This window comes from Lynx canadensis, chromosome B4 (assembly GCF_007474595.2).
Source record: "Lynx canadensis isolate LIC74 chromosome B4, mLynCan4.pri.v2, whole genome shotgun sequence".
NCBI lineage: Eukaryota > Metazoa > Chordata > Mammalia > Carnivora > Felidae > Lynx > Lynx canadensis.
The window spans coordinates 11,072,265-11,093,069 of NC_044309.1; the positions used below are offsets into that span (position 1 = coordinate 11,072,265).

The 20,805-nt window shown below is 40.9% G+C and overlaps 1 protein-coding gene across 1 annotated transcript in view; it reads right to left on the bottom strand.

The window, feature by feature from the left end:
• Window positions 1-2,693: 2,693 nt before the first annotated feature.
• The window catches only part of UPF2 (UPF2 regulator of nonsense mediated mRNA decay), a 112,743-nt gene continuing 94,631 nt past the window's right edge, over window positions 2,694-20,805 (bottom strand). Inside the window, exons 20-22 of the mRNA XM_030321117.1 lie at window positions 12,646-12,787; window positions 11,123-11,243; window positions 2,694-3,983 (exon numbers count right to left, since the gene is read on the bottom strand). Coding sequence (XP_030176977.1) covers window positions 3,974-3,983; window positions 11,123-11,243; window positions 12,646-12,787 — 273 coding nt within the window. The 3' untranslated portion in view covers window positions 2,694-3,973. The remainder of the gene's footprint in view (window positions 3,984-11,122; window positions 11,244-12,645; window positions 12,788-20,805) is intronic.

Below are 20,805 nucleotides of genomic sequence, written 5' to 3' on the forward strand. Positions count from 1 at the left end.
TGCTAAGTATCTTTAAAATGTTGTTTTAAATGGATCCCACCCCCGTTTTGTTTTCACTTAAAACAAGTCTAGGGACGAGCACCAGACTGAGAGCTGGACAGTTATGCCCAGATACAGCTGTACACAAAGTACAAGGGATGCTTTAGTGAGACGTTGTATAGATAAAACATTTGGGGCTAATAACCTTACCGTTGTGTGGGAAACCTCACATTTAAAATCTGAGAGAACCCCAATTTTGGAAAACTTTGTGTAGGAACTGGCCCTCCCCCAGATAATTCCTAAGGCCCCTCCAAGACCACCCATGACTCTGTAGGACCTGCCCCTTGACCACAGCTCACTGGCCCAAGGTCGGATGCCTGTGCCAAACGGGGCCAGCAGTTCTGCTTACACAGACTTGGTTGCAGAGTACATCAGGTCATTTCTGTAGCTACAGATATGACTCAGGAGATGTCAGCAGCCAAGTTTACAATGAATGCTATGAAGTGAATCGGGCCCCCTCCCCCAAATTCCCTGAGTGTGACTGTTATTTGGAGGGGGGCCTCTAAGGAGGTTACTAAGGTTAAATAAGGTCACAGGCTGGGGCCCTAATGTGATAGGAGTGGTGTAGTGGTGTTCTTATGAGAGCATGACACGGGGGACGCGCAGAAGGCCACGTAAGGACACTGGGAGAAGGTGGCCTGCTACAAGCCAGGCTGACAGTCCTCGCCGGAACCTGACAGTGCTGGCACCTTGACCTTGGGCTTCCCACCCTCCACAGTGGTGGAGAATAAAGCCCAGGAGAAGAAAACATACATTTCACGTGAATTCTGACTGCATTTAGTTATGTCTAAATGCAGTAAACAATACTCTTGTGCTGGTTTCAAACTCAGATCCTTACAGTCTCCTGTGAATTTAGGCAAATTCAAATTGGGTATCTTCTATTTGCAATTAAATAACACACTGGATAGCTAGAAGGTCATCCATAAAGGTAAAAAACTTTAAAACTGTTTTAGAAGGGAATGAAAGATGTTTTACCTCTGCCTTTTGTAAGAGACTGTGTGTTGTTTTTGGAACAATATGTCAGGTTTCCCATTATGAGTATTTTTAAGACATTATATACTATGATGGGTGTTATTAGGAAATCTGAGGTCTACCTCTCTTTGCTATTGGCCTCACCACTCTGGGTCCACTTCCTTCCTATAGACAGTTATTTCCGCTGATTACAGAAATTCTGATACCACCAATGACTGACCTTTCCACATTAAATGGTGTGACGTCACCGTACCTTTCAGGATGATTCACCATCTGCAGACTGTCCAGTACTGACATTCCACATATTTCAGGATTACTACTACCCCACTGGCTGTGGGTCCGCAACACGCTCGCTCATCCTTTGTGTTTCTGTGTCTTGCTTACGTGGTTGTTAGTTTTCTAGTCTTGTTCCTTTTCAACGCTTCAAGCTACTGCGCACTACCTATGCCCCTTCCTTCTGTCTGGCCGTTGGGTTTACATGGCTCATGTTTGTAATGACTACAGGGAGAGCCAGAGCATGTAAGGTGTGGGCGACTCACAGGAAAGTACAGGGACTCACCTGGAAAGAACCTTTAGGCTGCCCAGAGCCTTTTTTGGCTCATGAGTCCGCAAAAAGGAATCAAAGGTTCGAAGTCTGACATCTGATTCATTAACATCTGCCTACCTTTTGTGGATCGTAGGAGGGAAAAGGCCCAAAAGGCTGACAAAGTTATGAGAATCAGAATGTTTCCCAAAATTCAGGAGGCTTTCCATCTATCTATCTATCTATCTATCTATCTATCTATCTATCTAGCAAGCTTCTTGGTTAACACAGAACCTATCTTACATATCACTGATCTTTTGGTCACCACTAATCGGCCTTTGCTGCAATCAAGTACCAATGCTGCACACCATCCTATCTGGTCCACTTTCTTTACGGTTCCCAAACCACATTACAACTACTAGTGACCTTAGTCTCACTAGATCAAAGATCGAAGGTGAATTATTGCAGCTGATTTTTGGATATTCTCTGCCTTGTGTATGATATACATTAGAATTACCCTTGGCTCCCTCTAGTAATTTCAAACTTAGAAAGAATAGAAAAATAATAAAACTTGTAAGCCATTTTCCCCTGACACAGAATCACAGGTGATGGCATATAGAACAACGACAAAAATGGCAATGAGGGTTGGAAAAATGGGTTAACAGAATGGAGTTTTGAAACTTTTTTTTTTTAATTAAAAGTTTATTTCTTTTCAAATTCTACTGACTCTCAGATTGTGGATTGCCTAAGGCAGCCTTGAAATGAACACCTGGAAAGAAACTGAAAACAATGGTTCTTGTGATTCCTTTCTGAGTTGCTCAGAGGCTCTGTCAATCCTACTGCGCGCACACGGGTAAAATCATAAACGATGCCTCACGCTGGGCCAGGCTGTGTCACCACCTTTTCCATCCTAACCAGCTTTAAGCCTATTCTAAAAATGCTTAATTCTATTCACAGGCTCCCTTTTGTACTGACCCGAAGGTGAGCTGACTCAGGCACCCGGGAAAACCATGCAAACACACGATGCTGCAGGGAGAGCAGCACCAGCGCGGCCTGGCCAAAGAAAGCGACTCTGAAACTGTTCCAGAAGGACGCGGAGGATCTACCCATTAATAAATCTTCAAAACCCAAGCCAAATAAAGCGCGACCACGCCAAATCTAAATGACAACACTTTATTGCAGCATCGGCAAAGGTCAGATTTCTGAAGCTGGTGAAGATCGGGCAGCATTTCCATGTGAAATGTTACAACTTTACAAGTTTTGTTTCTTATTTAATTCTACATGCAGAAACTGAAACATGGTAAAAGAAAAAATGCAAAATAGCTAGGAAAAAAAGATGTAATCAAGTTGTAGCATACAGATGTGCTCTTTAACTAAATTTACTATGCCTATCGGAAAGCAAACGAAAGACAACTATCCTAATAAATTAACAGATTGCCAGAAACAGATTAAGAACCCTCATTTCTATTTAGTGGGGGGGAAAACAAAACAAAACAAAAACAACAAAACAAAAACAAACGCAAAATAAAAGCTCTACTGTTTCCATACTTTGTTTAGAGACAAAGGCTGTAAACCCATGAAGGTCAACAAAATCTTCTGATCCCCTTCTTGTTGTCCTTCGTCCATTTTCTGTGACATGCTGACCGGCACGCTGTCTGTTTTCAATGATACTTACAATGGGCTCAACTCTCCCTTCTTGGGCTGGTGTCAGACTCCCCTAAGCCATCTGAACTCATGCTCTTTGTATACTAAGTCTTCACATTTTTCTTTTACCCTAATAGGCAATTTTGTATTACTGACTCTGATGGATAAAACTGATTTTTCTCCCTCATCCCTTGTTCCTCTTGAAACAAATTCCTAAACAAAAGCCTTCCTGGTGGATTATCTGGTATTTGGATATCTTTCATCATTTTGTTGTCCTGCATGTAAGTTTTTACTAGAAGATTTTACTGCTTGCTCTATACTTTTCTACTGTAGTCCTGGAGCCCCCAAATGTATCTTCTTCCAACATGGGATGTTCAATTCAGAGACACTGTAACTCAAATCAAATTTAAAACTCAAGTTCATTTCCCCCATACCATTACCATCACAACCGTTTCTTCTCTGGCTCAGTCATCTCACTGACGCTCTTCTTGGTGTAACTGCTCAGTAGTCAAGTTAACCATCTCATTTCTTGACTGCTATTCTCAAGAGAAGATTAACCCTCACGTGATTTCCATTGCAAAAGGCCTTTCCGCCTTATCTGGAAGCGTCGGCTTGTTCCGGTGTTGGCAGAGGCTGCTGTTCCCGCCTCACGGCCCCAGCCTGTCCCAGGTTTAGATTCGCAACTCTCTAGACCGACATGCTGAGATGTGTCCACTGCTCTCATTCAATTGCTGGAGGACTCCACTATCCACAACATCAGATACAGGACCTAATGAAATGACACGTGCTGCTGGATCAACGTCTCCTGGAGGTACAAATAGGGCAACGTTAAAGAGAACTAGTACTGAGGGCAAACTTGCGGCAAGAAAAGGTGTCCTAAAGACCACCGTCTCCCAGGCAAATCAGTGCTTCTTAAACAGCACACAAGGGGTGCCTGGGTGGCTCAGTTGGTTGAGTGACAAACTCTTGATTTTGGCTCACGTATTAATTGCAGGTTGTGAGATCGAGCCTGGCGTCGGGCTCCTCGCTGAGCGTGGCGACTGCTTGGGATTCTCTCTCTGCCCCTCCCCCCTGCTTGTGCTCACACACTCTCTCTCTCAAAATAAATGCAACTTAAAAAAAAAAAAGCACACAAACTCCTACTGGACTGAAAAACAACAGGAACAGAGGGGCAGGCACTAAAAAGAGCAATGCTGATGGTGATCAGAGAGGTGGTCTTGGAATGTTCCGGTAACTACTTTGTAAGGTGCTGAGTGTTTAGGGTTTGTACAATGGTTTGTACAATGTGTACAAAATCACATGTTGAAGTCTACCGCCAGTACCTCAGGATACGACCTTATTTGGAATGGTCAGTACAGAGGGAATTAGTAAAGATGAGGCCACACTGGAGTAGGACGGGTCCCCAATGCAGTGTGTGTCCTAAAGAGGGGGAAGTGGACACAGACACACGGACAGGGAGAACGCCGGGTGAAGATGGGAAGTGTTGGATCGACAAAGGAAAGCCAAGGGATGCCAAGACTGGGGCAAGCCACCAGAAGCTGACGGAGGGCCCCGGAACAGACGGTCCCTCCCAGCCCTCAGGAGGAAGCAGCCCTGCAGACGCCTCCAGACTGAGACATTAGTTCTATCATTACAGTCACCCAGCGGTGGTACTTCTTATGGCAGCACTAGCAAACACACAGCTTGCTTCTCACAAGGCAAGTTACATTAGCGAGAAACTGATTTCAAAGAGTAAGATGTGAGTATGGAAAAGTGTTATCTTTGGCTGGACGTATCTAAAACGGGACTGAACTGAATGGAAGACGGTCAAGAACACAAGTATTCCCTGAGAGAAAGAAACGTCTCTTTCCTGAAGTCAAGACAAAGCAATGTTCTAAAATGGAGTGTTTTAAAGTTTATTTATTTTGCACATGAAGGAGGAGCAGAGAGAGGGAATGGGGGAAGGGCAAAGAGAGAGAGAGAGAGGGAGAGAGAGAATCCCAAGTGGACTCCACCCTGTCAGTACAGAGCCTGACACGGGGCTAGAACCTACAAACCATGAGATCACGACCTGAGCCAAAATGAAGAGTGAGATGCCCAACCGACTGAGCCGCCCAGGCACCCCTAAAATGGAGTATTTTAAATAAATATAGTAAATGATAGGGGGAAAAATGTCCAGTCTTTGATAAGACAAATATATCCCTGTATATAGTGTAGAATATTATTTGACTGCTTTACAGGCAAAACAATAATTTTGAGAGACTTAAAAAATGTAAGAGCTCAGAAAGTACCTAAAATATTCGCTTTGGATTATGTGCTTATTCTACAAGGGACCCTGCTTTACAACAAAAGTATCAATTACTTAACTTTATAATAAGGGCATAAAGAAAATATCTAACAAAAAATGCGCATCTACTTATGATGGGTTTAAAGAAAAGTCTGATAGTATAAATCACACTTGGTACTCAGAGTGTGATCTGCATTCCAGCACCTGGGAGATGTTGTTAGAAACGAGTTAGAACCAGCAGCTTAGTAAGAGTCACGATGATTAAAATACATATTTTGAAGTTTAAGAAGGGGTGCCTGGCTGGCTTAGTCGGAGGAGTGTGTAACTCCTGATCTTGGGGTCTTGAGTTCGAGCCCCACATGGGGTACAGAGGTTACCTAAGTAACTGAAATAAAAAAAAATAATAAAGTTTAAGGAGCACTGGTTTAATTCATATGAATTTTAGCATATCAACCATATCAGCACTAACACTTGCCAGAGATGTAAAGTTTCAGTTTTTTCAACACCAGCAGAGTGGAAAACAACCTTGTTCTACACTGGTTAATTGTTTTATTTAGAGTGCTATTGCCATTTTAACACATTATAAACAAAGGCCTATACTTTATTAGGGCATCACTGCCCAGTGAGAACAGCCACTATTTTAATGTACAGCCTATTTTAAGGACCACCTTGTGATTAGAAAAATTTTAAATCATTATATTTTATGTCTGGGAACCTACCAAAATCCCTGGGTAAGGAACTTTAACTGCTTTAATAAACAGTTTCCAAATGAATTTCCCCTCATTTGCCATAGAACATGAACAATGTTAGTAACTAATTTTTAAAATAAGCTGTAGCCAAGTTAAAAGTCAAATTGAAAACACTTTCTCAGACCTGACAAGTTTTCTCTTCCCTCCTCTGTTTAGGAACTCACCTCGCGGTATTTTCTCCCTAAGGGATCGGATGAACCACCGCTCTAGATACACATCTTTCCACTGTCTGGCCCGGCATTAAAATAGAAAAAAAATAAAGAGGTGCCAAACCACCAGGAAACTCCACCCCACCAGTTATGTTCTTTCAAATCACTACATTTCTTCACTTAAAACTTAAGTTTAAAAAAATGGCCAAGAACATTTGGTGCTCAAAAACTCCTGTTTACGTGACTGCTTGTTCCTCTACCAGGTTCACTCACACCTCTATTTCGAGAGCACTGGCTTTGAAAAGTACCTTAAAACTTTACAGAGAGCCATTTTTAAGAATGATGGACAAGTCAGCATTTTTTTTTGAGTTATTATTTTAAGAAGAGATTTAAGACAGGAAGAGATGGTAGCTCAAGAAATGGGACTTTCACAAAATCAGGAAATGAGGAAAAAAGAGCTTCTAGGGAACAGAGCTTAGGGAAAAAGTTTATTAAATGACCAAATACAGATTTTTCAAAGTCCCTTTGTCCACTTAACAAATATTAACTGAACATCTACCGTATGGCAGGCACAAGAGTGACAGAAGAGCCATACTAGAAAACAAGACGCGGCTTCATTTCTGCCTCAGTTCTCAGTCTCACAGGGGATAAAGAAAAGTTGGCAGGCGATTACACAGGATAAGGTCTGTAGAAATACAGCGAGCAAAGGCAGCATATATGTACCAACCCACGTCAGATCTGAGAATATCAAGGTAAGACCTGAAGGAAGAACAGGAGATATCCAGAGGAAAGCGTGGAAAAGTTCCAAACAAGGGAGGTAAAAAAAGAACCTAACCAGAAAGACAGAAAGGCCAGCTTGGTTGGGAGTAGAGGAAGGAAGAGAAAGAGATAAAGCCAATAAGGTAAGTACACCCTCACCATGCAGGGCCATGGTAACCAAGTTGAGGAGTTTGGACTTTATACGCTACAAGCCATGAGGAGCCACTGAGGATTTTAAGCACAGGAGTTCACCTCCTCAAACAGACTTCATTTTAGAAAGAACAATGTGGGGACAGCACAGAGAATGAACTGGAAGGGTTGACACTGGAGACTGAGAAGCAGATGTGGGAGCTGCGGGCAGCAATGCGATGAGAGGTGATGGCGGCTTGATCTCGGGTCTCAGCAGCAGAGACAGAATCAAACAGGCAAGGGTGAGAACCACTCAGTAGTAGAATCAAAGTATTTGTCAATTAACTAGACATGGAACCTGAGGGAGCGAAGAGTCCAAACCAAAACCTACACTTCCAGTTTGGATAACTGGCTCAGCAGTGCCTCCACTCGATGAGCCAGAGAACAGAGGAGGAGAGTGGCATATAGGAGCAAGGGACACACCTTCTAGACGGTTGTTTAGAAGACAGCTGGACATGCAATCAGAATCTAAACTGTGAGACCTGACCAGGAGCTCTGAAAAGGAACTGGGCCACAGGAGGGAAGGATGCCTCCTGTGGAGAGTGCACAAGAGTAGGACAGGAGGGCTTGGACGGACCCAGAGGGACAGAGCGTCTCCAGGCAGAGGCAAGCCCATAGAGGAGTCAGGAGACAGGAGGAGGAGTCAAGGAGGGAGGAGAAAGACCAGAAGACACGAGAGCCACAGAAGTCCAGGGAAGACAGCGTATGTCAAGATAAAGAGGGGCCACATGCTAAGCACTGCTGAGGCAGCCTGCAAGCGACAGAAGTGAAGCACAGGGAGGCAGCTGGGAGTGGGGGAGGGCAGAAGACCACAGTCAGCCACACCAGTGAGAGGGGAGGAAGAAAGAGCAAACAGGGCCAATTCTTCCAAGTTTGGTTAACTAGGGGCTGGAGGGAGGGAAGGAAAAACAAAAAGTTAAAGAGAATGAGGAAAAACAACTGAATAACTGGCAGCAAACTAAGAAAGGTATAGCTTTATGTTTATCTTTTAGCATATGTAAGTTCACACATCTGCTTTCCCATATTTTTCCCCCAACTGCTTAGGAAATGCCTAGGACTTAATAAACTCTCAATGGCTTTTTTTTTTTTTAATTTTTTTTATTTTTTCAACGTTTATTTATTTTTGGGACAGAGAGAGACAGAGCATGAACGGGGGAGGGGCAGAGAGAGAGGGAGACACAGAATCAGAAACAGGCTCCAGGCTCCGAGCCATCAACCCAGAGCCTGACGCGGGGCTCGAACTCCCGGACCGCGAGATCGTGACCCGGCTGAAGTCGGACGCTTAACCGACTGCGCCACCCAGGCGCCCCTCAATGGCTTTTTAAAATAAATGTATGACTTGGACAGAATTAGCTCTTTCAAATACCCATACTTAGTCTTCCCACTAGACTTGAGGGTAAAGACTTTATCTTTTCGTACTTTTTAATTTGTCATAGTGCAGGAGGACTGAACCCATGGCAGATGCTGAGGGGAGCAAATCATACCGGAAATACTCATTATGTACCAAATGTCATAGTTACTGATTCTATAAATCTACCCAAACATTTCAAAATTAGGAAAAGACACTGTACTTGCATTATGTGACTCAAGAAGGGATTAGGTTTTAACAGAAATAATGCTGTTCAGAGATGTTAAGCTGTAATATAAACAGGTGAAATTGACGGAAAACATCAAGATAAAATATTCCTCTTTTTAAAGTTCTTTTTTTGCTTTTTTAAAAGTTTATTTATTTTTGAGAGAGAAAGAGAGTATGGGTGGGAGAGGGGCAGAGAGAGAGGGGGAGAGGGAGAGGGAGAGAGAATCCCAAGTAGGCTCCATGTTGTCAGCACAGGGCCCAACGCGGGCTCAACCCCATGACCTGTGAGATCATGACCTGAGCTGAAATCAAGAGTTGGACACTAAAACGACTGAGCCACCCAGGCACCACTCAAGATAAAATATTCTAATAGCTCTGTTCACCAATCATGAGACAAGAAGAGAAACGGGTATATCAAGAACACTGAAATATATTTAAAGGTATGTAAGAAAATATAAAAGCTGAAAACTAAAATTTGCATGGCCTCTTAAAATAGCTGGCTTCCACATTTTAGTACTAATAAAAGATTTTATTAAAAGACTTTAACGAAGCTTGGATAATAAAAATAACCTAGTATCTTATTATGCCTAATTAGATGGATTTGTACATCAGTTCTAACTTGGATTTCTAAAAACATTACACTCCATAGATGTTAAAAAACAGACCCCTAAACTGTCATGAGAAACCAATGTTCTAACCAGCAATTTGATTAGAGCTGTCCAAGCATATAGTTCAAAGAAAAATGTGATGGGGTGCCTGGGTGGCTCAGTCGGTTAAGCGCCCGACTTCGGCTCAGGTCATGATCTCACGGTTTGTGAGTTTGAGCCCCGTATCAGGCTCTGTGCTGTCAGCTCAGAGCCTGGAGCCTGCATGGGATTCTGTGTCTCCTTCTCTCTCTGCCCCTCCCTTACTTGTGCTCTGTTTCTGTCTCTCAAAAATAAATAAATGTAAAAAAAATTAAAAAAAAAAAAAGAAAAAGAAAAATGTTACTGGGAACAAACACAGAGCAAGTAAAAGAGACCTGTGCCATTTCCCCAGCATTGCCTCTACACAATAATGAACTCTTCTGCTCCTGCTCAGAGCACAATCCCTTCCACACCTAACCTGCCCGCCCCTAACAGCAAGGTGACGTCTTGGGCCTGATGTACGTCCTTAGCTAAACACTAATACCCCGAAGGAGATCAGTAAGAGCAGCAAAGTCAATGACACCTTTGATCATAACTCGACCACAAGACAGAAAACTGAGTTGATGGTATGGGTCTTTAGATCAGATCTCAGAAAAACTTTAAATAATTTTCTCCCTTAAAAGACGAATAAGATCTTATTAGGAAACATCTATGTAAAATTCCTTCTAGAGTTTTAACTATTTCACTTTAAGCAACTCAAGTTTAAGAAAAACTAGCATGGTTGGGGGGCACACTTGCATGGCTAAGTTGGTTAAGCATCCAACTCAAATACCAGGCTCACGAGTTCAAGCTCTCCATTGCGCTCTGTGCTGAGCGCAGAGCCTACTTTAAAAAAAAAAAAAAAAAGTAAAACTGGCATAGATCCCAGGAGGACATTTTACAATTAAAAACAAACAAACAAGGGGCGCCTGGGTGGCGCAGTCGGTTAAGCGTCCGACTTCAGCCAGGTCACCATCTCGCGGTCCGTGAGTTCGAGCCCCGCGTCGGGCTCTGGGCTGATGGCTCAGAGCCTGGAGCCTGTTTCCGATTCTGTGTCTCCCTCTCTCTCTGCTCCTCCCCCATTCATGCTCTGTCTCTCTCTGTCCCAAAAATAAATAAACGTTGAAAAAAAAAATTTTTTTAAAAAAAACAAACAAACAAAATACCTCAAAACAAACTCAACCTGCAAGCTTGAAAGTCTAGGAAACAGGTTGAGTTTTTGTAAACATGGATTACTTAACACTGACCTGAGAAATTCTAACACAAAAGCCTGTGATTTCTCTCAAATTCATCTATAACTAGTCATCTCTATGAATGCAAAAGAGAAAATTTAAAAATCCAAAGAAGTCCACACAGAGAGGGTGAAAGCCAAGATCACTGTGGCTGAAATTAAAAAAAGAAAAGAAAAAAGAAAAAAACCCTGTAATTATTCTATAAATAGGTTTTTTTTCTCAAATACTTACAACTCAAAGACTTTTCTATTTTGCTAGTAATCAGGCCTTTATCATTAGGTGTAATCCAGAACAATCTATTCATGTGGACATCATGAAAAACAAACAGCTACAGAAGAAAGAGAGATGGACTGTCCTACCTCCCACCAGTCTTAAAGATTAGATCCGCATTAGGTGCTCCCTTTGGATGTTGGTAACGAGGCCGCCGCTCCCGATTGGTGTTTGCTGGGGCTGGGCGCTGGGCAAGAGACTGCAGCATTTCTGTAAGCAGGAGCAAAACAGAAAAGGTGGCTAACTCTGGTAAATGCACTCCCCTCCATGAAGCAAATAAAACCCTAGGGAGATCACGTTTACTAGTTGTTAGGTAGGGGAGTAAACAAAAATCACCATTACACAGTCTACAATGATTAAGAAATTCTGAAAGAGCACATCAAGAGAGGAGACATGCTCTTTAATATCATTTAATATCCAATGTCCCCCATCCTGTCAATTTGGCCACGACGGAAGTATCTTGTGAGGCTGTAAAACAGTATGAAAAGCAGTCTAGTTCAATAGCTATAAGCATATTGTCTGGAGCCAGACAAGACACTATTGGAACAAATCTCGGTTCTGCCACTTACTAGCCATGGGTCTTCCAGTTCAGTTTCCCTAAATGTCCCTAAATGTCAAATGGGGATGAGAATAAGCACTTATCTCCTAGAACTGCGATACATAAGACAGTGTCCAGCTCACAGTTAAGCCCTTTACACCGAGTACTAGCTTACTTATTATTAAAAATGTGGGGTATCAACCAGAAGAGATTCTAGAAGACAGACTCAAGGACAGAAAACCAAGTATTTATTTATGCAACAACCTCTTGCATAGAAAGTAGTGTGTCAGTACAGTGCTATATCAACAGACATATTATGACTCTAAAATTTAGGTGTCACAGAAATGCCAAGAGGCTGGTTTATGAAGTGTTCATGGACTCTGTGCACATAAGGTTCCAGTTAATCCAAGAGTGTTCGGTTTATCTGCATAAAACTGGAATCTTAATTTTTTTTTATGTTTATTTTATTTTTGAGAGAGAGACAGAATGCGAGTGGGTTAGGGACAGAGAGAGAAGGGAGACACAGAATCCGAAGCAGGCTCCAGGCTCCAAGCTGTCAGCACAGAGCCCGACGCAGGGCTCGAACTCACGAGCTGTGAGATCATGACCTGAGCTGAAGTTGGACGCTCAACAGACTGAGCCACCAGACGCCCCAAAACTGGAATCTTAATTTGAGTATACTCTCGAATCTGAAGAAGCACGGGGCCCTTGAGACAGGACTCCCAAACAGACAAAATAAGATAATAACTATGTATTGATTTAATTTGCTCACAGATGACTGGCAACATGACGCAATTAAAAACTGATCCTCATCTCACCTGCAAACATAGCTCTAACAGTATGGGATCTAACTGAATAATGGAGTTAGCAAGGTATGATGAAAATTATATTGTTATTTTGCAAGTAAGTGAGAAAAATGAAGATAGGAAGGAATATAAAAAACAATCAACTTCTCAGGCTAAACATTTACAAAGATGACATGAAAAGGGGGAGATAAGAACTCTGATATTCTATATTTAAAAAGCCCAAGAGGCATAAACATTTTCTACTTCTGTCCTGTAAGTGACTGTATACCTTGATAATCTTCTTGTTCTTGCCGTTCATTGATATCTAGTGTGAGCTTTTTCATTCTCATCCTCTCTTCTTGTTCTGCCTGTTGCTGGTTCCAGTGATTTGCAGCAAGTTGGGAAGACATGGGTACATTAAGGATCTTAAACTGAGAAAAAATAACAAAAGAAATCACAAATGGCTTGAGAAAATCAAAAGAAGAAAAAAAGATTTCAAATAAATCTAAATAAAGACAGTATCATCTAAGAACATAAACAGACAATAGTCTTAAACTACTAGAGACGAACCCAATAGGGTTGGTTAGGAAATGGAAGACCATCAAGTTCAACCTCAAGAAAAGGAGAAGCCTCTCTTTTCCTGCACTATGTTTGGAGGCACACATCTAGCAACAGGGTATCAATTTCCATCACACAGACCCTATTATTTATGGGTCATTGTCAAAAAAGGCTTTTATATAGCAAGCTGTAACTTGCATCCTTTTCATTTCTATCCTCTGGAACCAGTGCTGGCCTCCTGTACAATACAGAACAAATCTATTCCACCTTTAGTATCGACAGACCTTATTTCTAAAGATAGAATGCAATGTTAGAACAGAGGAAGAGTTAAGCAACTGCCCTGTGAGACATATTTCTCTGTTATGAGAGAGAGTCCTTATCCGTGAGATGCTTTTGTTTTTAGCAGGATATCCCTGGTTTGGATTGTGCAAGGTAAACAAACTTAGATAGAAATCTATGAATTTAAGGGCCATGGTTCCCTGGAAATGGATGAGTAAGCTATGTAACTATCTGAGTACAAGACAGAAACATTTCACAACCTGAATTCTCTCTGCTGTGTGTAACATGCACAACTCAGTTAAGAGACCTCCTCTAATACTTTGGATCAACAGCATGCCTCATGAGGAAAGAAAGGGCATAGGTAGCTGTGCTCAGGATCCCAGACCTCTCTCTGCTTGACCTATGCGACCTACGCCCTTTTGATGCTTGCAACCTTGAAATTATTAGTAAAGCTTAACACTGTATAAAAATTCTGATTCATTTGAATCTGATTTGACAATCTGATTCTTTGTTATTATCTCAGATGTCTTGTTCTGGTATTCTCTTTTATATGACGCTCTTCAGTCAGTCAATATTCCTCTTAAAACGTAATACCCAGAACACTACGTGCAGTTGGCCAGATACACTAAGGTGAAGAGTAGTTAAGTGTGGGTACAAAACATCTACAAACCCAACTAACTACCCTTCATCTTTACCACAGTAGATAACTAAGTGTCTCGTTTAGCAAAATAAAAATATATTTAAGGCAGTCCATTTGGCAGGGTGCCTGGGTGGCTCAGTCGGTTTGGCTCAGGTCATGAGTTTGAGCCCCGCGTTGGGCTCTCTGCTGTCAACATGGAGCCCACTTCAGACCCTCTGTCCGCAGCCCCCCACAGCCCCTCCCCTGCTCGTGCTTTCTATCTCTCTCTCAAAAATATAAACAAACATAAAAAAAAAAATGGTAGTCCATTTGGCTACCAGCCTAGCAGACCTCACTTGTTCTCCCTGATGAGCTTAGTCTGACATAATGTGCTGAGTGGTTGAGTACAGACTCCCTGCAACTATCCTGTTCTATTTTAGGAGCTCAAAACCATCTTTTAAAGAAAAAAAAAAAAAAACACACACACATACACATAGAATCAAGAAAACCTCACTGCAATCAAGGTAATGAGCATGTCCATTACCTCCAAAGGCTCCTTTTGTCCCTCTGTAACCCATCTCTTTTCTCTACCTCACCCCCAGGCAACTGCCAACTTGATTTCTGTCACTACTGAATAGCTTGTACTTTCTAAAAGTTTGCGTAAGTTGAATCATACAACACACATTTTGTCTAGGTTCTTTTACTTTGCGCAACAACTTTCAGATGCATTCATGCTGCTGTATGTATTAAGTTTGTTCTTCTTTATTGTAGAGCTGCATTTCCTTGTCTTATACACCACAATTTGTTTATCCACTCACTTGTTGACAGCATTTGGGATTTCTATTTGGGGTTATTACAAATATATTTAACAAATGTTTGTGTAGACATATGTCTGTCTGCATTTTTCTTAAATGTGAAATGCTAGGAATGAAAAGCTGGGAATACCTGGTGTGTTTTACTTTTTAATTTTTTAAAAATTAACTCTACACCCAACATGGGGCACGAATTCATGACCCCGAGGGTCAAGAGTTGCACACTCTGCCAACTGAGACAGCCAGGTACCCCGTGGTGTGTTTTACTTTTTAAGAAACTATAAAAATGTGTTCCAAAGTAGGTATGCCATTTTATATTCCACTAAAAGTGTATGAAAGTTCCGGTTGTGTCACACCCTTGCCAGCATTTGGTATGGTCCGTCGGTCGGTCTATCTATCCACCTATCTATCTCTTTTTAATTTTATCCATTCTGGTGAGTATATATAGTGGTATTTTTCACCCTAGGTTTTAATTTTCATTTTCCTAATGACTAAAATCATCTGTTTTAAAATTCAATCTAGAATTATGCTGAAAGTTGACATCAAGGTTCCTGGATTATATAGTTTTCAGAATGTACTTTTCCTTGCTCTTTGAAAAAGGAAATCATTTGCTCATTTATGAATCTTTTGACTACTGCCTCATTCTGAAAAACTTTCTAAATTTAACGACAACTGCTCTACAATTACATACAGAAGTTCTTTCAGTCCTCAAGTATGTAATTTATTTTTGCCTAAAGACTGGGACTCATTTAAAGTAGATAAGTTATCCCTTTGGACACTATCTGATTTTACCCAATTTTCAACTTACCCTTCCTGGTTGAAATCTTCCTTGCTTTCTCTCTCTCTCTCTCTCTTTTTTTTTTTTTTTAAATTTTTTTTTCAACGTTTTTTTTATTTATTTTTGGGACAGAGAGAGACAGAGCATGAATGGGGGAGGGTCAGAGAGAGAGGGAGACACAGAATCGGAAACAGGCTCCAGGCTCTGAGCCATCAGCCCAGAGCCTGACGCGGGGCTCGAACTCCCGGACCGCGAGATCGTGACCTGGCTGAAGTCGGACGCTTAACCGACTGCGCCACCCAGGTGCCCCTCTCTCTCTTTTTTTTTAATGTTTATTTTTGAGAGAGAGCGAGCAGTGGAGGGGCAGAGAGAGAGAGAATCTGAAGCCGACTCCATGGTGTCAGCTCAGAGCCTGATGTGGGGCTCAAACTCATAAACTGTGAGATCATGACCTGAGCCAAAATCAAGAGTCTGGTGCTTAACCAAATGAGCCACCCAGGTGCCCTGAAATCTTCCCACTTGATAAAAATGAAAGTGAACAGCTATTTTCCTCCCAAATCTCTCCACAAGCAGTGGGATTATCCTTTGTTCTTCTGACCCTGAACGCAGCCTTTTAAAAACTACTTCCTCACGTCAACTACACACCAAAAGAAAAAAGAAAAAAAAAAGGATCTCCATATCCTCTCAACCACATCTCCTTTAAAAACTGCAGGTTGTGAGGGGCGCCTGGGTGGCGCAGTCGGTTAAGCGTCCGACTTCAGCCAGGTCACGATCTCGCGGTCCGTGAGTTCGAGCCCCGCGTCAGGCTCTGGGCTGATGGCTCAGAGCCTGGAGCCTGTTTCGGATTCTGTGTCTCCCTCTCTCTCTGCCCTTCCCCCGTTCATGCTCTGTCTCTCTCTGTCCCCAAAAAAATAAATAAACGTTGAAAAAAAAAATTTTTTTAAAAACTGCAGGTTGTGGACTGTTAATTGCTAAATTCTACTGTCCATGGTTTGATCATGGTCCTGCTTTTCCCTTCATCCACAACTATGAATTCTGTGCTATCTTTTTTTCTGCCTCTTCCCCAAACTTCCTTTCAGTTCCACATTACGGTCAGTGCTTTCATGAAATAAGCACTTGCCAGGCAATGCTGCAGAGAACACGGATTTCTGTAGTCGGACAGATGGGGTTCACAGCTCTTTCTCCCAACTATACAAGGAGGATTTCCACACTACCTTTGAGGTAGTACTACCTCTGAGTGTGCAGTACAGGGCCTGGCACACACCAGGTTCTCCATAAATAATACCTGTTAATAATGTGCCAAAATAACAAAGTTCAGAACAGTTGCCCTCATTACTTACTGGACATTCTGAAACTAAAATCGCAGCAAAATAAAACCACAAGTTCAATTAAAAAAAATCACCTTCTTAGCAGAATGAGACTGACAACCACCAAGTAGAAAGTGAAACCCGTGAATGCTTCTGCACACTATCCTTGGGCCTGTGCAGTAGTCTGCACCAGGAATGTCTCTATCAGATGGGACTTGCCCCAATTGTCTCTTACGTCCACTAACAAAAACAACAGAAACAAAGTGAAAATAAAATGGCCATGTTCCCTCCCATAAACCTTTTAATTTTTGTTTTACAACTCAGGAAGGTACACAAAAAGTAATTTAATGAAAAAGTTCAGCTCCAAGTGAATTTTCTGCCAGACTCTTAACATGTATCTAATGTGAAACAAAAACTTCATAATATATGTACTCTTCCTAATAAGCAGCATAATTACTAAGATGTCACAGTAATTCATAACGAAATTTTTAATTTTCAGCCCTATTCATGAGGAAAGCATCCTGTTGCACCCACATTTCCGAATCCACTGCTAAAAGAACTAATGGTAGAGAAAAGCTGAACTAAAACAGACTCTGTACACAGAAGTACGCCAAATTACTAGGACAGCAGAGACAGAGATGTCAAATTCTACAAAGACCACAACTATGAGAATAATCTCCAAAACGATGGTTTGACACAATTTTCCAATCTTCCCTCAACACGACAACTGTGAAATCTGGTTAGTAAATAGACATCAGAGGGACAAATACTCTAAATAAAATTTAACCCATCAGTATAAATCAATAAAGACACAGCTACATAAATTAACACATAATTTTAAAGAACAATTTTAAAGAACATATAAAAGAACAATGTTGGAAACATAGTAGGAATTCAATATATTTTAGCTGTTATTACCATAATTACTTTATATCTTTATTAAAGTAAAGAAATATGGGCAATGTTGAGTACTATCTCAGTGAAATGCAAAATACCTATTAGGCTTCAAGAATCACAGCTAAATTTTAAGTCATTCTGTTCCTAGTGTCAAATAAGATGCCTTATTTGAGATGGTAAGGGTAAAGAGAGGCAACAAATCTGAGTCTCTCAAGATAAGTTACAGATTCCAAATATTACAATGCTCTTACTTATTCAGCTGGCTGGTTTTTCCTCAGGGGCTTTACAAACTGGTTTGTAAATGTGTATAAATACATGCAAACGTAGAAAGAGTGACATATTACTGTTTTACAAAACACTAAAGGCAAAGCATGCAGACACTATCTTGATCGCTATGAAACCACAAGCTGCAATTCTAAGATGCTTCGATCTGTCACTACATTAACATATTCAGAGAGAAAACAGGGTGGCCATTTTCTCCCCTTACTGGGTTCCTAATAATAACATTTGAATTGTCCTTCATAATTCAGTAACGACGAGATTAACGGTGATGGTATTTACCACACTAATGAAACAACATAAAACATCGTGTAAGAAATTTCATAATGATTTGATCAAAAATGTGAAAAATATAGGTTTCTATTCATTTATAAGACTAACTGGCCTGAGACAAAAGTGTTCCAAGTATTATGTACTTAAAACGAAGACCAAAGAGACAGTATTAAATACAGAGAGCACAAGAGGCCAGTTTTCTGATGCCACTTCACCATTGCCTTTCCCGTAAAGCTTTTAAAACATTTTTAAAAGAGAGTCACTACTTTATGGCAAATTAAATGACAAAAAGACTAAAGTCACTCGAATGAGATTTCTTGGAATATAAAAATAGAATGAAGGTGATTTACTTTGTATCTTAAAGCTACTTCATAATTGTAGCTGAAACTGAAATACACACGCGCATATATACACACATAATCCCGAGTTACTTTAAGTATCAATTGATAAACAATATATAAAATAAATGATGACTCCTTATAAATATTAAAATACTGGAAAGAAATGGGTTGTTTACAAGTATTAAGCTATAATATAATGTATATTTGTTTAAAGCAATCAGAAAAAGCTCTTTAAACCATAATACAATGCTCCTATTACATTAAAACTTGTTTTAATGATCAAAATATTTTATTTCAATTCATTACTCTATTTCATAAATATTTAAAACTAGAAAGAGGGGCGCCTGGGTGGCGCAGTCGGTTAAGCGTCCGACTTCAGCCAGGTCACGATCTCGCGGTCTGTGAGTTCGAGCCCCGCGTCGGGCTCTGGGCTGATGGCTCGGAGCCTGGAGCCTGTTTCCGATTCTGTGTCTCCCTCTCTCTCTGCCCCTCCCCCGTTCATGCTCTGTCTCTCTCTGTCCCAAAAATAAATAAACGTTGAAAAAAAAAAAAATTTAAAAAAAAAAATAAAACTAGAAAGAAAGAAATTATGAATAGCATTATCCTCTTTGTTTTTAACTACTCATTTAATTGGTGCAAATTTTTATTTTCCTAATGACTACAGAAGAAAGTTATTTCTGAGCACAAATCTGGTACACAAAGAGATCTTTGACTTAGAAATTAAAGATTCCTATAAGGCAAAACATTTCACATTTCTAGAAAAACCGTTGCACCAGAAGGGCTAACACCCAAAAGTTAAATAAAGAAATAAAAATCAGAACAAAATAACTTTCTTTTTCAGACCACAAAATACCAGTGATGTTTCTTCAAATAATGTTCCTGAAACTGAACATTTTCCAAAATTCCAAATAAAGTTTATGAGTTGAAAATTTACTTAAAAACCAAGTACTCTGAGCTCTCATTTCATGCTTGCTAATATTTTTTAATAAAGTTCAATAAAAAAGTTTCCTTAAAAATTAAACAGACTTTCACATTTTAAGAAATAAGAACTTCCACTCTTCATTTTGTATAGTTATTTGGGTTCTACAGTATATAATTTATCTACTTTAAAGCAAAAATATTCCTTCTACAAAATAAACACATAGTCTTACTTTGCTTGACAGAATTTAGGACTGCTGAAATGAATTTATTTTTCAAAGCTCAGGAGTTTCTTAGGTAGGCTGTGGTTTAATTTATGCCTACATGTTCTAAAAAGGTCAAATGGGGTATACGAGTTGACAAAGTTAAAATGAATTTTCACATGTGCCTCACAAAAAGGAGGGACAAATGAAGAAAACAAATTATTTCCTTTGTGTGATTTGATCTTCACAGAAAGATATTCCTAAGCCCCCTTTCAGATAAGAGAAAGGGTTCGAGAAGTATGCCAGCAATACGAATGTCCAGCAGCGCTACAGAAATGGTAACCAAGGGACAGCTACCTGAGGTTGTCAGGTACGGCCCTTCACAATGAAAAACCCCTCTCTTTCATGCCAAGAACATTTGGTGATGGGGTCAGGGAGGGGCTGAGAGCTTTTAAAGAAAAGAGAGAATGAAGCAGATCTAAAAGGTAATGACTGAAACAGAAAAGTGAAGCTCAGAGAGCAATGTAGTCCCTAGAAAAGAAAAGCAGAAACTCTGGGCTTGGAGAATCCTAGGAACCATGATGAACTCGCGGTTTTGCAAAGCTCAGTTTAGGGTCTGGATCAAGCCCTCCCCCCACCCCGCCCTTATTTTTCTAGGGACTCAGTGGAGGATCGGGACTGAGGACATGCCAGATATCACCCCTGGCCTGAGGGTGGGTGAGGGCAGAGCTCTCCTGAGAACTAACCCCAGAGGCCGCAATGGAGGAAAGGCTACGGCTGGAAAGGAATCATGAAGGCAATGTCTGAAGACACAGCAGTGCTCTGAGCCTGAGCCAAGGTTAACTTCACATACAACACGATGGAAAGTCTTTTCTGGTCCTCCCTTCCAGGATTCTAATTGGTGTACAGTTTTTATATCTCAAGATTTACTTGGAGTATAACAAAATAATGTACCCCGCACAACTCTGATCCTCTGAGCATGTAAGAAATTACCTGACAAAAGCAAAGATAAAAATTAATTTGGGCATCATCTCGTGGAGGCTGTTTTGCCGGAGGGAACAGACTATCCTGTCCATCACAGACGGCATCTCATTAGAGGACCTGCAGATCGTCCCATTCAGAACAGCAGGCTCCGCACCCCCCATTCCAATCTCTCTCTAGCCTCTTTTTTATTTTATTTTCCTT